This window comes from Sceloporus undulatus, chromosome 5 (genome assembly GCF_019175285.1).
Source record: "Sceloporus undulatus isolate JIND9_A2432 ecotype Alabama chromosome 5, SceUnd_v1.1, whole genome shotgun sequence".
Classification (NCBI taxonomy): domain Eukaryota; kingdom Metazoa; phylum Chordata; class Lepidosauria; order Squamata; family Phrynosomatidae; genus Sceloporus; species Sceloporus undulatus.
Window position 1 is genome coordinate 98890251 of NC_056526.1, and position 21233 is coordinate 98911483.

General features: G+C 43.3%; 1 protein-coding gene across 1 annotated transcript in view; it reads right to left on the bottom strand.

Annotated features, from left to right (window-relative positions):
* The window catches only part of HTT (huntingtin), a 182077-nt gene that overhangs the window by 65964 nt on the left and 94880 nt on the right, over positions 1-21233 (bottom strand). Inside the window, exons 34-40 of the mRNA XM_042469645.1 lie at positions 18666-18843; positions 15467-15603; positions 12776-12892; positions 3973-4095; positions 3525-3763; positions 3175-3317; positions 2612-2819 (exon numbers count right to left, since the gene is read on the bottom strand). Of these exons, the coding sequence (XP_042325579.1) occupies positions 2612-2819; positions 3175-3317; positions 3525-3763; positions 3973-4095; positions 12776-12892; positions 15467-15603; positions 18666-18843 (1145 nt within the window). The remainder of the gene's footprint in view (positions 1-2611; positions 2820-3174; positions 3318-3524; positions 3764-3972; positions 4096-12775; positions 12893-15466; positions 15604-18665; positions 18844-21233) is intronic.

Consider the following 21233-nt stretch of genomic DNA (forward strand, 5'->3'; position numbering starts at 1 on the left):
TGGGTGTTATATGGCAGGTCCTGGAGCATCCAGTGACCAGCCTTGCTGCCATATTCTGTACCAATTGAAGCTTCCGGGTTTGGCACAAGGGTTGCCCCATGTAGAGCGCATTGCAGAAGTCTAATCGAGAGGTTACCAGAGCATGTACCACCATTTCAAGGTCCCCCCCGGCCCAAGTAGGGTCGCAGCTGGCGTATCAGCCGAAGCTGGTAACAGGTGCTCCTGACCGTCGCATCCACCTGAGATGTAAGGTGGAGCGACAAATCCAGATGCACCCCCAGGCTGCGAACTGAGTCCTTCAAGGGGAGTGTGACCCCGTTCAGGGCAGGTGGACAAACCTCCTTCCCCGGACCAGGGGAACCTATCACGAGCACTTCCGTTTTCTCTGGATTCAGGCTGAGTCTGTTTTCCCTCATCCAGCCCATTACTGACTCCAAGCAGGCATTTAGAGGAGAGATGCCATCTCTAGTCACTGCATCAGTCGGAGACACAGAGAAACCTATTTGGGTGTCATCAGCATACTGATAACATTGTGCCCCGTGTCTCCGGATGATCTCTCCCAGTGGCTTCATGTAAATGTTAAATAGCATGGGGACAAAATTGCTCCCTGAGGGACACCAGATGTAAGGGCCCTCTTATCGGAGCGACAGTCCCCCAGCTGCACCATCTGGAATCTACCCGAGAGGTAGGAACGGAACCACTGGAGCGCAGTGCTCACGATACCGAACTCCCTCAGGCGTTCCAGAAGGATACCATGGTCAATGGTATCGAAGGCCGCTGATATGTCCAAAAGCACTAACAGGGACACGCTACCCCTGTCCATGCCCAGACGGAGATCATCGACTAGGGCGACCATGGCAGTCTCAACTCCATAGCCCACCTGGAAGCCGGTTTGAAATGGATCTAGAAAATCCATATCATCCAAGATCCCTTGAAGCTGGAAGGCAACCGCCCTCTCAATCACCTTCTCTAAAAAAGGCAGCAACGAAACAGGCCGATAATTATTCCGAATCAGGGGGTCTAGGGAGGGCTTTTTTTAGCAGTGGTTTGACAACTGCAGATTTTAAACTAGATGGAAAACACCCTTCCCTGAAGGATGAGTTAATTATACGGCGTAGCATAGAAGTTACAGCCGTTCCCGCCTGAGCTGCCAACCATGAAGGACAGGGATCGAGAGAGCATGTCGTCTTCCTAACACTTTGAAGAATCTTGTCCACATCCTCGGTACTTACAGACTCAAAGTGATCCAGTCTAACAGAGTCCACGGAAGCTCTGGATACCTCTACTCTAGATTCTGGAGAAATACTGGCGTCGAGATCAGCCCTTATCCGAGAGATTTTATCCGCGAAGTTGTGGTAGTTTATCACATGGGGTTTGGGGAACGGGAACAGGGCAGAATGGAAGGGAACAGGAACAGGGTGGAATGGGGGAAATGCAGTATCTTACTGAATTGGAATATGTGGACTCTGTGAAATGTATGTGCCTGGCTATCTTGTCTGACCAATGGACTTTGCTAAGTACTTTGCCCCTGGCTGGCCTCCAAGACAAGACAATATCATAGATTCTGTAAGTAGAATCTCTTTTTGATATTAAAATTGTATCAGCCACCTTCTCCATATATCCCTGCTGATGCAAGATGTCCCTCTCAATATCCATGCGGTTAGTCTGAATCTTGATGAAATATAAGACCTTGATGTATCAAGTCCAGCCTCTGTGGCAACCACCATTGATTCATGACTGACATATGTAGCAGTAGATTCAGAAATCATGGTCATATGGGCCCATATGGAGCTATCAGTAGCACAGGAGCTCTTTCCATCTGGATCTTTGTTAACACCCTCTGAATAATTGGAAGGGGAAAATGCATAATGTATACCCTATGGCCAATATATTGACAGTGCATCATGCTGCTCTGCTCATTTGCCTGTATCTACTAAATAGAATCATAGAATTGAAAGAGATCAGAAGAGCCATCCAGACCTGAAAAATCTGTTTATCTCGGTGTGGTGTATGTTGTATATTTATGACTATATAAAATAAATAACCTATAAGACTAACAGAGAGCACCCATATTAATATACTGAGATCCCAATATTTAAGAATGCTTAAATGGAGTGCTGATGGTAGCTCTGCCTACTTGGACTTAAGAGGTGAAAGAACTGAAAGCCCAAGTGATCAGATATTGATAACAGGGACCTCCAAGTAGATACTGATTAGCTAACAAATGGCCAAACAAAACAAAACAAAAACCCAACAACCCACCAAACGTCAATCCCTCAGTCTAGGGAGTGAGATGGGGAAGCATGCCTGTTCCACCAACTAATATTATGGTTTATCATGACACATCTTGAAACAAACTGGGCAAGTATATTAGAAGGAAAAACATGAAATGACATCTTAATTTGATTGTTTGAACAAGAATCAAAATAAAGGTTATCTAGACAACTGCTTTTTAGCCTTTGAATAGATAAACAGAGTGAGCAATGACATGACATACAAGAATAATTAGAAAGCACTAAGAGCAATATGTTATTACAATATGTTTGAATAAAACAATCATATGCTACAGGATGGAAAATACCTCTTCTGCCACTATGTAAAATAGCCTTACTTTGGTGTCTGATGCACTTCTGACCACCAGGTGCTATCTGTATAATTAACAAGTAGTAAGATCTGACACCACAGGAGCACTAAAGAAGGATGTGTGGGTATCATTGACTGAACAAGATCATTTAAACTTTCAAGAGTATAGAAATGATGATCAAATCCATCTCCTGTAAAAAGCTTGCTGGCTGCAGCTGTGATTCTTCTGAACATTCCTAAAAAGAAGTACACATAATTGAAATCCAAGTGATATTAACAGGGGACATTAGAATACCTTAGTTAAAGCAAGTTGCAAAAAACAAAACAAAAACAAAACAAAAACAAAAACCAATTCTGTTGCTTATAAATGTAACTTTCATTGAGCTATTAACTTTAAATTACTCATCTTTAATATTAACACAGGGATGCTACCAAACAGCATTTCAAATTCTGGCCAGTTTACCTGAAAGGCAAAGAGCATCTTCCAACAAAGATGATTTTAAGTTTCATTAAACTAAAACAAAATTAAAAGTCTTTATTTTATTGGCTGGCACAGTAGCATAAGCCAACACATTAAATGACAAGTAGTACCTGATTTGAAGGTATGAATTAAGCACATAAGCAGTGTGCCCAACTCTTGGCAATAGAATGTATGCTGTTGCTCATTCATATCCACATTCAAATGTTTACTAGTAATATCTTCAAGCAAAATTCCCACTAACTGTAATAAGAACCTGGAGGGGCAGGGAAAGAATTACAAAGAATTATGCATTGTTGCTGGAACAAGACTTTAAAAAGTTTAACTATAATAGCTTATGGAGCAAAGACAAAAACAAGTTTAACCTTTTAAAATGTTAAAATTGGTTTAAAGCAAATACACACAAGCCTATGGAAGTGTGTATAACACAGACATGCCTGTTGCATTCATTTATTTCACACACCTGGAAATGGTCTCTTCAGGCAAATATTTATTTTGCTCTTCTAGAGTTTCTTCCTGAGCTGTTACAGCAATATTTTCACCATTTCGTAATCTGCTAATTGTTTGCAATGAGATTAAATATGGTGAGAAGGAGAGCTCTTGAATGCGAGAAAGCACAATGTCTTCTGTTGATTGAGAAATCAAAACACGGAGAATAGCAAGAATGCCAGATATCCATAACTGGACAGTGCTCACTGAAGCCTATTGGACAAAAAGATAATACCTATTTAAATTTTGAATTTCACCTTAGTAAGAAGCCCAAGAGGATAAGATCCAGAGCATAAATATGAAAATGGCAAGCGTGTAGTCAGCTGCTGTGGAACAGAAAAATATAACTCCCACCCACAATTTTTTTTACAAGATTGCTTTACTGATATTTTCATCCTTCCATGCAGAAATATTATGCTTACCATTGTACTTGGAGTTACAAACATGCTCCTTAAAAGCATGTCTACTGGACGAAGAGCTGATGGTGCCAATATTTCAAATAAAGTGTTCAATACCCCCAGAGCTTCATGGGAATCTATCTGCATCTGTTTTTAAAAGATGAACACATGCCATCATCATAATCACAACAAGATGAAAGTGATCAGCAGTCAGTTAAATATATGCAAGGGGAAAAAAACACTAAAATTCCTAAATTTCTATCACAGCCTCTTTCCACCACAGTCTCAGTATGGTAGTAAAGCACAGTATAGGTATACAGTAATTTTCACAAAGAAATATGGGCATATTTGACATCCTCCCATTATGTATCCAGTAATAACTTGAAATGCAGATTATCTCCTTAAGCCATCTAATATAATCAAGAACTTAAAAACATACATTTGGCATTTGAAGATGCCAGCCTCAGATGCAGACGAAACATCAGGAATAAACTCTTCTAGAACATGGCCCACAAAAAACTATGGATGCTGGCCATGAAAGCTTTTGACTTCACATACATTTAGCATATTTTTATCCAGCATTTAGGAGTTTCGTGATTTCTGAATCTATAAAGGAGATGGACAGGTTGCTTACCTGTAACTGTATTTCTTCAAGTGGTCATCTGTGAATACACACAAATGGGTTATATCTGTGCCTGCACAGTAAACTTCGGAAACTTCTGGAATCACTAGGCAAAACTTCAATTGCAACTTTTTGGTGGTAGTCCCACCCACCCTTATATAGCCCCAGTGTTCCCACTCTTCCTTCAGTTCCACACAGTACGCCACATAGCGGTGACAGAATATCTTAGCAATAAACAGGACACGACTGAGGGAAGGATGGGAGGGATTTGTGTGTATTCATAGGTGACCACTCGAAGAAATACAGTTACAGGTAAGCAACATGTCCTTCTTCTTCGTGGTCTCTGTGAATTACACAAGTGATTAGATTGACAAGCTTTGGTCAGTGGAGGAGGGAGTCATGACACAAAACTGAAAGTTCAAACAAGCTGTATTTATTAATATCAATGTATGCCTTTTGAATCAAGAAAAATGACACTGACAAATGCACTTTCAAAGTTCAATATCAATTAAGTCTTGAACTTTGAAAGTGCATTTGTCAGTGTCATTTTTCTTGATTCAAAAGGCATACACAATATGAAATGCAGTAAAACTGTTTTATCACAAACCCGAAACAATACCGCCCTCCCAAAAGCTGCATCCTGTCTGGCCCTGGTGTCCAGCCTATAGTGTTTGGTGAAAGTCAATGGCTGGGACCAGACACCAGCCTTGCAAACATCCTCCAGAGGCACTCCAGTCAAGAAAGCAGAGGATGAAGCTACTGCCCTAGTTGAGTGTGCCCAGTCAAAAATGCGGAGAATGTCACTACCGCCCTAGTCGCATGGGATCCAACCCTAGCCGGGAGAGGTCTGCCCAATAGTTCATAGCAGAGGTGGATGGTACCAACCACCCACTTGGAAAACCTCTGCGCAGACACAGGCAGTCTCTTCTTCAGTTCCGAGTAGCATTGGAAGAGTTTCTTGGAACGGCTCGAACCAGCAGTTCTGTCCAAATAGAAGACCAAAGCCCTCCAAATGTCCAAGGAGTGCAAACTGTGCTCAAACTCAGTGGTTGGGTTTGAGGCCAGGGTTGGTAGGACAATGTCTTGGTACATGTGAAAGGCCGACACCACCTTAGACAGGAAGATAATGTCAGTACGTGCTGGCCAAATGGCCGTAATAAAGTTATTATTATTATGTCGGTACGGAGGACAACCTTGTCCTTATGGAACCTAAGGAACGGCTGATCCCTCCATAAGGCACAGAGTTCTCCCGCACGGCGGGCAGAGGTGATGGCCACAAGGAAGGCAGTCTTCCAAGTCAAAAGTCTCAAGTCCGTTGTGGGCATGGGTTCAAAGGGCTTGGATTGTAGAGCAGACAGCACAGTGTCCAGGCTCCAAGCCGGTGCCGGTACCGAAACCGGAGGATGAAGGTTGAAGCAACCTTTCAGGAAACTCTTCACAAGAGGGTCCCTGAAAAAAGAAGGTTTGCCATCAAATTGGAAATGCGAGCAAATGGCAGAAAGATAGCACTTAACAGATGTGAGGCACAGCCCCGAATCCAAAAGCGCCATGAGGAAATCCAGCACCACCGGAGTCGTCACCTGGGCTGGAGAAAGGCCTCTCTCAGAGAGGAACAAAAGAAACTTCTTCCACTTGGAAGCGTAGGACTTCTGGGTAGCCGGTTTCTGCGCTGCCAAGATCACCGTCCGCACCGAGGGAGGTAGTGAGGCTAGGGACGGCGCCTCCATTGAAATGTAGCCATAACCGAAGAGGCTGGGGCTGAGGCTGGTACCGAAGCTGACCTAGGAGAACCGAGGGCTGGCCGCGCCGGCTCGGCTGGGGTCAGAACCGAAGGAGAGGTCAGGTCCTTGGGGAGCCGAGGCATGTCCGCAGAGTCTCGATGAGTCTTCTTAGGAGATGAACCATCAGAGGACTTGGAATGGGCCTTCTTGTGAGTGTGGTGTTGCTCAGGAGCCCTGCTCGGAACCGAAGGTTTGGACCTCTTAGCCAATACCTGAGGAGACCCTTCTACAGGATTGGAGGGTCTGTGCCTCTTCTCAGAGGACTTCAAGCTGGGATCCTCCCGGGAGCTTGCCTCCAGCACTGAGACCTTCTTTGAACTCAACTTCTTGTGCATAGCCTTATCCTTTTTGGAGGATGCCTGCTTCGAACTCAAATGTCATGGCCAGCCAAGATCAGCTCTCAGAGGATGAGGAGGAGGATGAGCCTCCTCCAGAGCAAGGGCTGATTGAGGCAACACCAGGTGCTGTTCCTGCCCTGCCAGGTCCCAGCTGTGATCCTCCAACCCCAGAGGAGGAGGTTCAACCAGGTCCTAGTGCCGAAGAGAGACCTTCTATGGTACCACTGCCTAGTGGGGACTCTGGGGACGAGTTTATTGCATGATCTCTCGGCGTGATTGCTGCTAGCACTAGCTCCTAGTATCTGGATTCTTTGTTACCTTGACCTTGGACCGGACTTTGTTATCTCTTGGCTGTTTTGACCTTGGACTGTTTGACCAACGTTGTTTCTTGGTATCCTGACTTCGGCTTGACTCTCGGAACGTTTGGACTTCTGGAATTCTGAACTCGGCTTGTTTTCTCGGACTGCTCTCAGACTGATTCTTTGCAAGGTCTGCTTTACTTTCACTTCCACTGTGCTAAGGCTCTGTTATCAGCTACTGTCAAGTGTCTGCTGGCAGCATTCCCGGACAGAATAAACTCTAGCAACCAGCATTAGACTCTCTCCCACTTAAGTAAGGGAAACTCTCCCTCGTGCCACCTGAGGCTGGTTGGCTAATTGCCTCTCGGCAATTCTCTGTGATCTGCGCCTGCAAGCACTCTCAGCTCTTCTCTCTTTGAAAGAAGGCACCTGCATGCAAGCTTCGTCCCCAGAGTCCCCACTAGGCAGTGGTACCATAGAAGGTCTCTGTTCGGCACTAGGACCTGGTTGAACCTCCTCCTCTGGGGTTGGAGGATCACAGCTGGGACCTGGCAGGGCAGGAACAGCACCTGGTGTTGCCTCAATCAGCCCTTGCTCTGGAGGAGGCTCATCCTCCTCCTCATCCTCCGAGAGCTGATCTTGGCTGGCCATGACATCAAACCCTCAGTCCTGCTAGTTTTAGGGGGATGTTTCGAGGGTTTGTCGGTGGCACTAGGCTCAGTCATGGAGCCATGGGTCACAGTGGCACACGGCCTGGTGGTGGCACTTGGTTTGGCCGTGGGGCTCTGGGTCATGGAACCCGCCGCTGCTGGCACCAAATCTGGAGCCGCCGGCACTGAAGCAGATCAGGCGACCTCCTGCAGCTTGAGGTAATGGCTGTCGTCAGGCGGGACTCTTGGTTCTTCCTGGCCTGCGGAGTCATGGCTTTACAAAGCGGGCAAGCCTTGGTGTTGTGGGTTTCTCCAAGGCATAAAAGGCAGGAGGAATGAGGATCCTGGACAGGGATCTTACCCCCAGACGTCGCACTTTTTAAATGGTATGGGAGACATCATGAGGAGAGCCGAAATCATGAAGCCAAGTCGAAATCCAAGAGTGAAGTCAAGACAAGCCGAATGGTCAACAGTACACAGAGGGGTCAGATGAAATCGTAGTCAAAAACATTCCGTTAGTCAAAATCCAGTAAGTCAGAATGATGCACAAGTGAAGTTCCCAAAGCAGCTAACGCGGCGAAAAAAAGGAGCTGGGGAAAGAGCAGGAATGCAGGGGCTTTATAAGGGATAGGCAGAACTACCGCCAAAAAGTTGCAAAGTAAACTTTGCCCAGTGATTCTGGAGGTTTCCGAACAGCACTGTGCAAGCGCAGTACAACCCATTTGTATGTATTTGCAGAGACCACAAAGAAGAAAGGCCTTTGGCAGAGAGAAAGTCCAAGAACTTGTTCCATTTGAACAAATAATACATTCTAGTGTAAGGCTTCTGGGCAGCCTGTATGACAGTCCAGAAGGGCTTCTAGGGGCGGATTCTTCACGCCACCAGGGGAAGTGTCTTGATGTCCGGGTGCTGGACTTGGTCTCCGTGCAGGGACAGGAAGTCGGGACGGAACTTGAGCCAGTGGTATTCCCTCCGGGACAGGTGCAAGAGGAGAGCAAACCAGGACTCTCTTGGCTACCACGGGGTGATGAGGATGCATCAGACCAGTCCATTCACATCTTTGCTAGGACCTTTGTGATGAATGGAAATAGAGAGAAGACGTAGTAAATCATTCCCGACCACTCAAACTGGAAAGAATCTCCTCAAGAGCCCGGTGCTCGAGTCCGAAAACAAAACTGTGCACAATTAGTGTTTGGGCGAGTGGCAAACAAGTCGATCAGCGGCTGTCAGAACTCCAAAGCAATCACTAATCAATATTCTCATTCACTGTAGTTACTGCTCATCTTGCTTAGCAATTGCTTTAGTTGTAGTTCTGCCTATGCGTTTGGGGGGGTTGTGTGCTAGCTAGTGCTGGGGAATGATCGTTAGGGAATGGAATGTTATGTTTAATTAGCTGAAGACATCTGTGCGGCTCGTCCAAGGTCAGGTTGGTTTCACAGGCTGATCTGGTCTGGGAAGCTGGAGGGAGGTGGGGTTAAAGTTGCCCACAGGAAAATTAGGTGGGGGCTGAGTGGTTTTAACTTTGTGTTTGGGGCTTGGCTGTTAGATTCTGCTGAAAAGTTTGTCTAGTCACATCCACTTGTATTTTCATTAAACTTCACTGCTTTCAAGCAAGTTGTTGTTGTGGATTTCTGGTGGAGGTTGCTGGGTCTTACAGCGGCTCGCCCAAAATGTGGAAAACGTCAGCCACCAACTCGGGATGGAGGTGCCATTCGTGGCACGGATGTCCTGAGTTAGTCTGCCAGTTCATTCTCCTCTCCAGGGAGGTGGAGAGTTTGGATAAGGATCTTATTCTGAATGCACCAGTCCCAGATGTGAAGAGTCATCTCGAGCAGCATCTGGGACCTTGTTCCTCCTTGTTGTTGAGATAGTACATGACAAGAAGAGTACTACCTTGCCTGAGAGGAGGTTTTCAAAAACTCTCAGTGCTATGGAGAGCCAGAAGGGAAGGACCCTGTACTGGAAGATCTTGATCATGATGACCAAGGTGAAGAACCTCCTGTGATCTCATTGGATTCCGATGTGGAAGTAATCATCTTTGTTTTCAAGGGTCACAAGCAAGTGTCTCCTTTGTAAGAATGGGAAAATGGAGGCAAAGGTTACCATGCGAAAGTGCAACAAACAATAAAGGTGTTCAGCTGCCACAAGTCTAGAATAGACCTGAGGCCAGAATCCTTTTTAGGGACAGTAAAATAATGGAAGAAACAGCAGTAATGGGCCCAAGCAGGGTCTATAGGCTCGACTGCATCCTTTTGTAACAGAGTGCACACTTCACTAAGTAGGATGTCTGAGGGGAGGGTGGAAAAAATAGCTCCAGTGGTTGGGAGCTCTTCGAACTTGAGGGCATAACCCCTGCAAACAATATCTAGGACCCACGAATCGGAAGTGATTGAGGCCCAGGTGTTAAAATAGGGCTTCAACCTGTCCCTAAAGGAGCGCAGTCCTCTGCTCACAACCTCCTCTTTCCTTGTTGAGCATCCTTATTCCGGTAGGCTTGCTTTCACCGGAGCTAAGATGGTTGGCGATGGACTGAAGATGAGGAGGAAAATTGAGAGGGTTGGTGCTGCCTGGGTTGGTCTTGCGGTTGGTACTGGCGCTCCTGTGGCTGGTAAAACCTCTGTTTGTAGGAGGAATACCAAGGACATTGAATTCGGTACCGATGTCAAGGAAACTGGAAGGAGGTCGAGGACATGCCATGCTTCCTGGCACCCGCTTTCATCCAGTACCAGAATTTGAGCTTCTCATCCGTCTATTTGTTAAAGAGTCTAGAGCAGTGATGGCGAACCTATGGCACGCGTGCCAGAGGTGGCACTCAGAGCCCTCTCTGTGGGCACATGTGCCATCGTCCCAGCACAGAGTTTGCCAGAGTTTGTTACTAGAAAGTCAGAGGGACATGGCACTTTGCAATAAATAAGTGGGTTTTGGGTTGCGGTTTGGGCACTCGGCCTCTAAAAGGTTCACTATCACTGGTCTAGAGTAATTGAAGGGCATGTCCTCAATTGCAGATCGGGCCTGAGAGTTCAGGTCCAAACATCGTAGCCAAGTGTGCCTCCGAACGGTAACTGAACCGGAGAGGATCTTAGAACCACAGTCCGTGGAGTGGCGTGCTGAGAAGATTCGTTGACCACCTATCGAGCAAGTCTCAGATCGGGCAGCCAGAGTTAGTGCTTTCTTATTGTCTGGCATATCTTCCACCAGGGGTTCTAAGTACTCCATATAATGTTGGACATACGCCCCCATGCAGGCTGCATAATTAGCCACCTTGAGGTCCAATACAGATATATAATAATAATAATAATAATAATAATAATAATAAAATTTTATTTCTATACCACTATTCCAACGATCACAGTGGTGTACATCAAAGAGTAAGACAATTAAAACATCAGCATGACAATAATACAAAGTTAACAATTAAAAACAGTAAAAACCAACAACACCCTATACAAGTGGCTGTGTAGAATGGAATACACAAAAACATTGCCAAGGGGAAGAGAATGACCACAAGGCTCACGGGGGGAAAGCCTGGCGGAACAAAAAAGTCTTCAAGTTCTTCTTGAAAGCATCGAGGGAGGTGGAGGTACGGAGCTCATTGGGGAGAGAGTTCCACAGCTGAGGGGCTGAAATAGAGAAAGCCCTCTGAGCTGATACATATCGAGCGTCTGGAACTCTTAAAAGATGTCTTTCACCTGACCTGAGAGTGCGGGGCAGATTGTATGGGGAGAGGCGGTCCTCCAAGTACCCTGGGCCCAAGCCATTTAGGGCTTTATAGGTGATAACCAACACCTTGTATTCGGCCCGAAAGCAAATAGGCAGCCAATGGAGATCTTTTAGGACTGGTGTTATGGCTGGCCCTGGAACATCCAGATGAGGCATAGGACTTTTTAGCCAGTCCATTAATCTTCTTACTCTCCTTATCAGTAGAGGAGGAAGAAGTTCTAGGAGTAAAGGACAGCTGAGACCATTCCACGATAGCAAAATTTGGCTTTAGATGTTCAAATAGCCAAGCAGGAGCCAAAGGAGCAATGCAATATAAATTCTTGATCTTCCTTGAGATGGACACAATCTTGGCCAGGGTCGACCAGGAGTGTTTAGCAATCTTTCTAAGGAAGACAGCCAATGGAAGGTGAAGTTAGTACTGTCTCATGTATTCTGTGCTCGACTGAGTGTACTGTGTCATCATTGGTACAAGTGACTTCTATTTTGAGGGCATTAGCCATCGAGACAATTCGGTCAGCAAAAGACCTCACATCATCCACGGGGAAGGCAGGGTCCAGCTCAACGAAGTGTTGTGGTGTCAGTGATTTCTCTGCATCTGAGTCGGATGCTGGAGAGAGTGATGCCCTCAGAGAGCGTCCTGATCCAGGAGAATCCTCGGGGGGTCTCATGGCATGGAGCCTTGGTCACAACCCAAGATATCTGAGTCGAAGATGGAAGTCTTGGAGGTTGCAGCAAAGCTTGTTAGCATCTACCAGCAAGAGGTACCGACCGGTGTCATAATCAAAGACTAGGTCCAAATAGTGTTGAAGGAGATCCTCTTGAAAGGAGGATTCAACATCAAAATGGGTGACTTCATTGGCCTTGGTCCCGAGGGTGGCCCGGTCCCATAGAAGAGGAAGGGTTTGAGCCCAGGGACTACCGACTCCAACCTAACCTGTTGGGTTTAGAGTCAAGATCGGAGGGTCTGTATCCTGAATCTCTTCCTCTGACTCAGTGTCGAGGTGGCCAATCTGAGACACCTCACCCAATGGGATCGGGTCTATCACAACCCTTGTACGTGGGAGTGGGCGGGACCTCCTATCAATCTGCTCAGCTTTTCAGCTTCCGAATGGGATCTCCGCGCAAGCACAAACCCTATTGTATGAAGGCACAGAGACCACAAAGAAGAAATAGAAAAACAGTCTCCTGGAAGCATCCTACTTTGTTTTCAACTTAGGGTGTCTAAAGAGAGGGTTGGTGAAGGTATCTATTTAACTCCGCATAGGTGGAGACCCTGTCATACATTTAAGGAGGGAAGATAGCAGATCCCTTACATCATCTACAAGAACATATACACCTGAGAGAAACACCAATATACTGTACAAAGATGAAGAGATTAAAAGAATATATATCTGATGAGGGTAAATATAAATATAACCTGTTGTTTTGCCAGCATTGGGAGAATAATGTCTGCTATCTGCCGAGATAATCTTTTCCACTTGTCTTCATTCTCTCTGTGACATTGTTGTAATACTAGGATGAACATCTCCAGAACCTAACAGAACAAAAATTTACAGAACTTAACATACTTATGTTAAATAAATCATAACAAAAAACCTAAGAACATAACACATTTATTTATTTATATCATTAGAAATATTAGTCTTTCAGTTATTCAGCCCTCCTTCCGACCACCATCTTGAGGGGGAGAGAGGCAGGCCAGCAACAACAGGCCTTGCCTGGAAAGAAGAAAAGCCCTCCTTCTGACCACCATCTTGAGGGGGAGAGAGGCCTCCGAGAGAGAGCAGATGTGCTGGACTTTCCCCCTTCCCTACTGTCAATTCCCTTCTCCTTTTGTGTCTTAGATTGTAAGCCTGAGGGCAGGAAAATGCCTAAATAACAAATTGTAAGCTGCTCTGACAGCCTTGGCTGAAGAGCAGGGAATAAATAAATAAATATTATTATTATTATTATTATTATTATTATTATTATTATTATTATTCATCCCAATACTCCAGAGTTCCCAAAATATAATACAATGCATGTCTTTGCCAGTTGTAATCAACAATGATGATTATGTCATTACGCCTTGCTTGTCATATAAAAGTTGTGAGTCAACTGTATAGTCCGGGCCCAGGCAAAGGACACAATACATGTGACCGACACAGAACTGAATCTTCACCCAACATTCTGAAGGCACACAGCACACAAAATAAAGGTTTTGTTGTTTTGTGGATTTTGAGTGTTACTGTACTTTGCAGTAGGGCCAACATGGCTACCCCTGAATATGCTTTCAGCAATATTATCAGAATGTTAAGTGGGACAGACGTAACTTGTTATGGTCAATGTGTTCCAGTGACTGAAGCCTTAAAAGCATCCCCCCCCTCATCTTTTATTCTATTGTAGGTTTTATTATAGCTCCTCTCCCTTGGCATCTTCTCTAGAATTTCACATCCTTATCATCCTGAACACCCCCCCCCCAAAGGAATTAGTTTAAAGCTCTCTTGATCAGACTACTCATGTTTTTGCCAAATACATTTCCCCCAGTTTTCATGAAGCATGGCCCAGGTGTAGCAGTAGTACTGTACTTTGTTTGATGGCCACAGTTTCCCCACAAAAGACACCCACTGCTCTTTAATGAAGATAGTGGCAGCTATTGGCTTATCTGGAACTCTTTGGGCTATCAGGCAAAGGAAGTGGGGGAGCTATCTAACAGACTCTGGGATATCATAAGCACAATATGTGAAGATTCTGTTATATAATGCAAAACTAATACAAATAAGCAGAAATGAAAAAGTCCATAGAAAAGTATTGCCAGTTTAATTGACATCAATATGTGCCTCAAAAAACAACTCAAAGTTAACTATTAACCTTTTTCTACTAAATTTCCCACCTTTGCAAATAACATATACAGTTGTTGTATACTAAGGCATACATAAAAAGAATTCAAAAATTCCTTCAGCCATTCAAGGCCTACTGGATAGCTATCCCCATTAAACAGTACCACAATTACATCATCATCATCATCATCATCATCATCATTATTTATATAGTGCTGTAGATTTACACAGCGTTCTACATACAGACAATAAAATAGATAAAAATGAAACCTGCCAATGGTGTATATTCTACACAATACATATAAAGCAATAGATAGTAATACAAGATATGATTAGATAAAGTAAGGAGGCAACAGATTGAGAACATCAGAGATCAAATAAAATAAAATATCAGATAACAATCGGATCAACAGTCACACAGTGCCTGGGAACGCTTCCCTAAACAATATAGTTTTCAACTCAGTTTTGAAACTGGTTAAAGAAGTGATGCCCCTTGCTTGTGGGGGAAGGAGGTTTCAGAAATGAGGGGTAGCAAGTGAAAAGAGACGAATCTGGGACAGGGCAGTGGAGAGCCTGGGCTGGGACAGCAGACTTTGACTACCAGAACGGAGGGTACGAGCTGGCATGTGGGGAGAAAGAAGTTCAGATAAATAAGGAGGGGCCAGCCTTATACTGAATACAGAAGGGGAAGGGGAGCCAGTGAAGGGATAATAGTAGAGGAGAAACATGGCTCAAAGCAGAGAGTGGATGTAATAATGCGTGCAGCTGAATGCTGGACTGAAATTAAAGGACGGAGGTGAGAGAGAGAGGAAGCCCTGCCAGAAGGAGGTTACAAGACGACCAGAGCGTGGACCAGAGTCTTGGCACTAGAGGCCGAGAGAAATGAATGGATTTTAGCAATATTGTAGAGAAAGAATCTACAGGCCTTGGCTGTGGCCTGGATCTGGGGGATACGTGACAGAGAAGAATAAAAAATGAAGCCAAGATTGAGGGCTTCCTGGACTGATCGAATAGAGATGTCATCAACAAACACAGAAAAGAAGTATTGAAGGGTGGACTTAGGTGGTAAACGACAAAAGGATGCCACAAAACAATACACTGTAGCAACTTCTACAGATAAATTTGAGAACTTTCAGATAATGAAAAACTTTACATTAGCATTGTTATGAGGGGGAATGGGTTAAAAAAATTTGAGGAAAAAACCAAAAGTATTGCATTTGAAGCCTTCAAATTAAGTTAGTTGAATGATATATATTATGTAGGTTATAACCAACTCTTACAACATTTACCTGATGGTATTGGATAAGTCGCAACAACATTGAGACCACTACTTCTTTTTGTGTTTCCAGTTCTTTACCAGCATCAGCTTTGTTTGTTCCTCTTAATATAAAGAGATCATGAACAATTGGTTGTAGAGCAGGTATTGCTAAAGAAAAAGATAAAACATTTTAATGTAACTTTAAATTTTTAATAGCACAGTAATCCCTCCTCTGAGATATTTTTGCTACCCAAGTTTAACACTGAGGCACCTATATTTATGCAATATGTCTCTTGCTTCCCCAGACCTTATAATATAATCAGGTAGTCACTCCTATATAAAACTGGTCCACTTCAACTAAAAAAAAAAATTCTTACCATGAATTACAGTTTTCAATTACTCTTGAAAGGCATTCCATATCTTTGCAAATATCACTGACTTTTGAACAAAAGACCAGGGTTGTAATTGTTATAACACCATCTCAAAGAGGTTAGGTATAGAACAGGACCCCCTAGAACAGGACTAGAAATCTTTCACTCTGTAACTATAATGAATTCTGCAGTTTAAAGCAAAAAGCTTATGATTTAAGTGGCACTTTCCCTAAAGCAGAAAATTTGTACCTTCCAAGGCTAACTGAAAACATGAAGACACTGATGGATTCTTCTTAATGCTAACCTCCACCTAAATTAAACACTAGAAGATATCCTACTAGCCTTCCGAATCCCATTAAATAAATAAATAAATCCCATTAAATTTCATAGATTTAATTAATGAAAAAATAAACAGAATTGCTTTTAAAACATGTAAGACATTTAGAGAGCATTCTAATGTGTTTTTGTATTGTTTTAACTGCTTTTACTTATCCATGACCTCAGGAGCATTTGTGGGCCAGGAGGACTATCTTAAATAAATACTTAAATTTCCTACAGAGCACATCCCCAGAGGAATAGAAGAGCTGAAAAGAAACATAGGCTTTTATAGTGTCAACATGTACAATCAGCAGATTTCAAGCACAATCCTATGTACATCTGAAACACATCTGAGGAAGTAGACTGGAGTCTAGGAAAGCTCGTGCTGCCAACTTCTTTCTTTCAGTTAATATCTCTCAACAAGTTCTCTCAACATACAAACTACAGACTAACATGGCTATATCTTTGAATACTATGTACAGTTATGTCATTTCTGTTAGTTATTTTGTACTAGTCTATTTAACCCACAGGCCAGAATTTTGGGCAGCCCATGAGGATGTGCAATATTTTGGTGACTACAGGAGAGGCCACATGTTGTACAAACCTGCTCCAAGCCCTAACATTCTTGAATCCCATCAAGCAACAGCCTTTATGAGAGGAGGCTGAGCAAAACAGACATTGGTAATGGCATTAAGACAGTTTTGGTCATCCTAGTGGATGACCTATGTTAGCAACTGGACAGGGGAAATATATCCCTGTTGATTTTGCTGGCACTTCTCAGGAACTTTTGATATCATCAGCTATGGAATCCCTCTGGGTCACCGCTTTGAGATGGGACTTGGCACACTCAGAAGGTAGTGCTGTGGGATATCTGTTCAACAAGCTATCTGCTGGCCTGGGGGATACCTAAGGGTTTGGTCTTATCCTCAATGCTATTTAACATCTACATGAAACTGCTGGAAGAGGTCACCTGGAGTTTTGTAGTTCAGTATCACCAATATGATGATGAAAGCCATCTTTCCTTTTCATCTAACCAGGTCTTGGTGCTAAACCAGTGTCTGCTCTCAATAAAGGACTAGATGAGGACAAATAAAATTGAAGCTTAATACAATAAAAACAGAGATACTATTGGTGAGTCAAAAAGAAGATAAGGGATATGAATAGGGATTAAGCATGTTCTGAATTGGGTTACACTACCCTGAAATCTCAGGTTTATAGCTTGAGACTACTTTTGGACTCAGATTTGAGCCTGGATCCCCAAGTTTCAGGAGTGACCTGAAGTGCAACTAATTAAAACTAGTGCACCATGTGTACCTTTTCCTTCAGAGGTCAGATCTGGCCAGGGCTACATATGCCTTGATTACATACCATTTGGATGTAATCCAAATAATACACTCTATGTAGTAAGGCCTTTGGAAACTCTTTTTAGACTGTAATCTTAAGGGCAGAGAACTATGGAATTGATAATCTGTAAACTGTTCTAGAGACCAGAGTTCGAATCCTTGCGTGTAACAGAGGTTTAAGTGTTGGAAAACAACTCTGGAGACCAGGGTTTGATTCCCAGCTCAGCCATGAAACCCACCGGGTAATCCTGAACAAGTCACACTCTCTCAGCCTCACAGGGTGATGACTGCCAAAAAAGCCCATGATAGGGTCTCCATAAGTCGGAAATGACTTGAAGGCACGCAACAATAACAACAAAGCTGCTCTGAGAGCATTTGTGGCTGAAGAGTGGAATATAAATACTATAAATAAATATAGAACCATTCCATTCTGCTTTCGTCAGATCTGGAATACTGTGTCCAGTTCTGGGCACCACAATTTAGGATGTATGTAGACAAGCAGGAGCATGTCCAGAGAAGGGTGACCAAAATGGTGAAAAGTCTAGAAACCATGGCCTTTGAGGAGCAGCTTACAGAGCTGGGTATGTTAAGCTTGGGGAAGAGAAGGTTAAGAGGGGACATGATAGCTATTTTCAAATATCTGAAGGGATGTCATACTGAAGATGGAGCAAGCTTGTTTTCTCTTGTTCCAGAGACTAGGGCACAGGGCTATGGATTTAAACTAAAGGAAAAGAGATTTCACTTAAACAATGCTGAGAAGAGAAATACCTGAGTGAAAAACACCACCACCACTTAAGTAACTGTTTTAGTAAATTAAAAATTATTCCTAAAGTAAACAAATTCCTTGACTATGCCATCAAGCTGTAACAAAAAATTCTTGTGGAAGGCCCTCCACTTAAGAGAAGAAAAGGGCAGGCCCTGTTTAATGCTATAAAGAAAAAACAATGCTAATAACTGCAAAGGTTCTTGAAAATACAGGTTTACGAAACTCCTATCAGACCACTTATTATAGGCAATTGTTTAAATTTTGTATCTGAGAATATCAAATGAACATTTTAAATACATAAACAATTCTATAAACATAACTAAACTAACACAAAACAGTTTTAAAATTGTACAGGACAATTTTAACAGCATTAACAGTATTTTAGAACTTGCTATACCAAGTTGAATTTTATCACTTTTGCTCTTTGATTACCATGTGTAACAGCTTTTCTTCCACTGGCCATTATCCCATCACAGAGCTGAATAATTTTAGGAATTCCAATTATTTGCTTGGAGTGGTAGCGTTCATAAGACAGTAATACCAGGAAGAAAAACACACTAGGAATAATTGCTTCTGATTCCCTGGGGAGGAAAAGGAAGAGAAAGAAACACTGGACTTATCCATAGCCTAGTCTTGACAGTTTTTTCTTCTACTGAAGAATTATTAATAGTTTATATTATTTAATTCATTTATATCCCACCTTTCTTCCAATAATGGGACTCAAGGCAGCTAACAACATTTTTAAACAATATAGATTAAAAACACTTACAAAAGATAAATGAAAGTATAAAATATACAATTAAATAATAACATATTAAAACAACTAAAATACTAAAGTAAGAAGACAAGCCCTCTCTCCATGCTGTTTGACATCATCTGGCCTCAGAGGGAGTGAAAGGCAGGTTCAGCTCCATCAGGCCTAGCCTAAAGTAAGAAGAGCCCTCCCTCCAGTCCATCTGCCATGGTCCAGGCCTCAGAGGGAGAGAAGAAATGCTGAACGTATTTGCCTTCCCCACTGCCATTTCCTTTTCGCTTTGTCTTTTAAGATTGCAAGCCTGAGAGCAAGGAAATTTTTAATTAACTATCTGTAAGCCACTCTGAGAGCCTTTGCGGCTGAAATGCAGGGTATAAATACAGTAAGTAACTAACTAACTAACTAACTAAATAATAAGACATTTAAAAGAATAAAAATATAAAATTATATGCAGATTCTTTAAAAACTTCAAAACTAGCATCACACAGTATTAAGAGGCCAACCTCAACAGTCTGTTCCTGCTACAGGAAGGAGAGCAAAGACAGGGACAGCCTGGCTTCTCTGGGGAGGGAGTGCCAAAACATGGGAACATCTTCCAAGAAGGCCCTCTCTCTTGTTCCCACCAAACGAGTCTAAGAAGGTGGCAGTACAGAGAAGAGGACCTCTTCAGATTAATTTGAAACCCTCATACAGAGAGATAGGGTCCTTCAAATAGCCTGAAGCAAAATAATATAGTGCTTTATAGGTCAAAATAAGCCCTTTGGAATTGTTATCATTATTAAGTGTCTGGAAACGTACTGGCAACCAACAGAGCTGTTGCAACAAAGCAGTTGTATGCTCCCTGTAGCCAGCTCCACTTAACACCCTCACTGCAGTTCTTTGGGCCAGGTGAATTTTCTGAAAACTTTTTAAAGGCAGCCCCATGTAGAGCACATTCAAACGGGATGTAACCAAGGCATGTACAATCATGGCCAGATCCAACTTTTCCAGGAATGAGCACAGTTGGTGCACTAGTTTTAGTTATACAAAAGCACTCCTGGTCACTGCCGAAACCTGAACCTCCAGGCTCAGTGTAGAATCCAGGAATACCCCCAAACTGCAAACCTGTATCTTCAGGGAGGACGTAACCCCATCTAGCACATGCTGAATCCCTATTCCCAAATCTGAATATTTAAGCTCCGATTTGTTGGCCCTCATCCAGTCCATCACAGCTGACAGGCACCAGTTTAGCACAGAAGCAGCTTCCCAGGAATTAGGTGGAAAGGAGTATTTGAGTTGGGTTCCAAGCAAATTGGTGGCATCTAACCCAAAAACTCCAGACAACTCTCCCAGCAGTTTCACACAGATCTAAATAACACAGGGGATGGACAGAACCCTGAGTGACTCCAAAGGCTAATGGCTAAGGAGCCTAACAGGAATCCCCTCACACCACACTCTGAGTGCCCCCCCCTCCAGGAAAGAATGGAGCCACCGTAGAACAGTGCCTCCAAGTCCCATCCCAGAGAGACAACTCAGAGGGATGTCATGGTCAATGGTATCAAAAGCCACTGAGAGATGCAGAAAAACCAATAGGGACACATTTCCCCTGTCCAGTTCCCCAAGTAGGACATCCACCAAGATGACCAAAGCTGTTTCTGCCCCATAACCAGGTTTAAAACCAGACTGAAATGGATCAAGACAACATCCTACAGTCATGTGTATCCTCTCAGACATTTCAAAGAGACTGGATATCCAGGTTTAGTCACCTTATATTACCAAGATATAGGTTCTAATGTGCCTCAAAATAATCCTGGTGGTGACAGTGTAGGCTTCAATTCAAAGCATGTCATATAAATCCTTGTAACCTGATTACATTAAAATGATTACAGCCAGGGCTTTAAATCAATTATGTGGAACCTCCAACCAATGGAGATTCTGGGTAAACCTCACTTCCTAAAAATCCCTCCTCTTTTACCCAACATTTGTTAAGAAGAACAATTCTGAATGCATCTGACTGTACGATTTTTTTGCTGTTTCAGTTCCGATTAACGTTACTATTAGCATCTCCTACAAAATAGAATCTGTAGGCCAAATGGTGAGCAAAAGGATCCAGCCAATGTCCCAGTGTGACAGCTGAATATGAAGCCATTTTGTTCATCTCTCATACAGCAACTGGTAAAAGGGAAGCTGTGAAGGCAAGCAACTGAGGAATGAACTGGACTTGTAGAATCATAGAATCATAGAGTTGGAAGAGACCACAAGGGCCA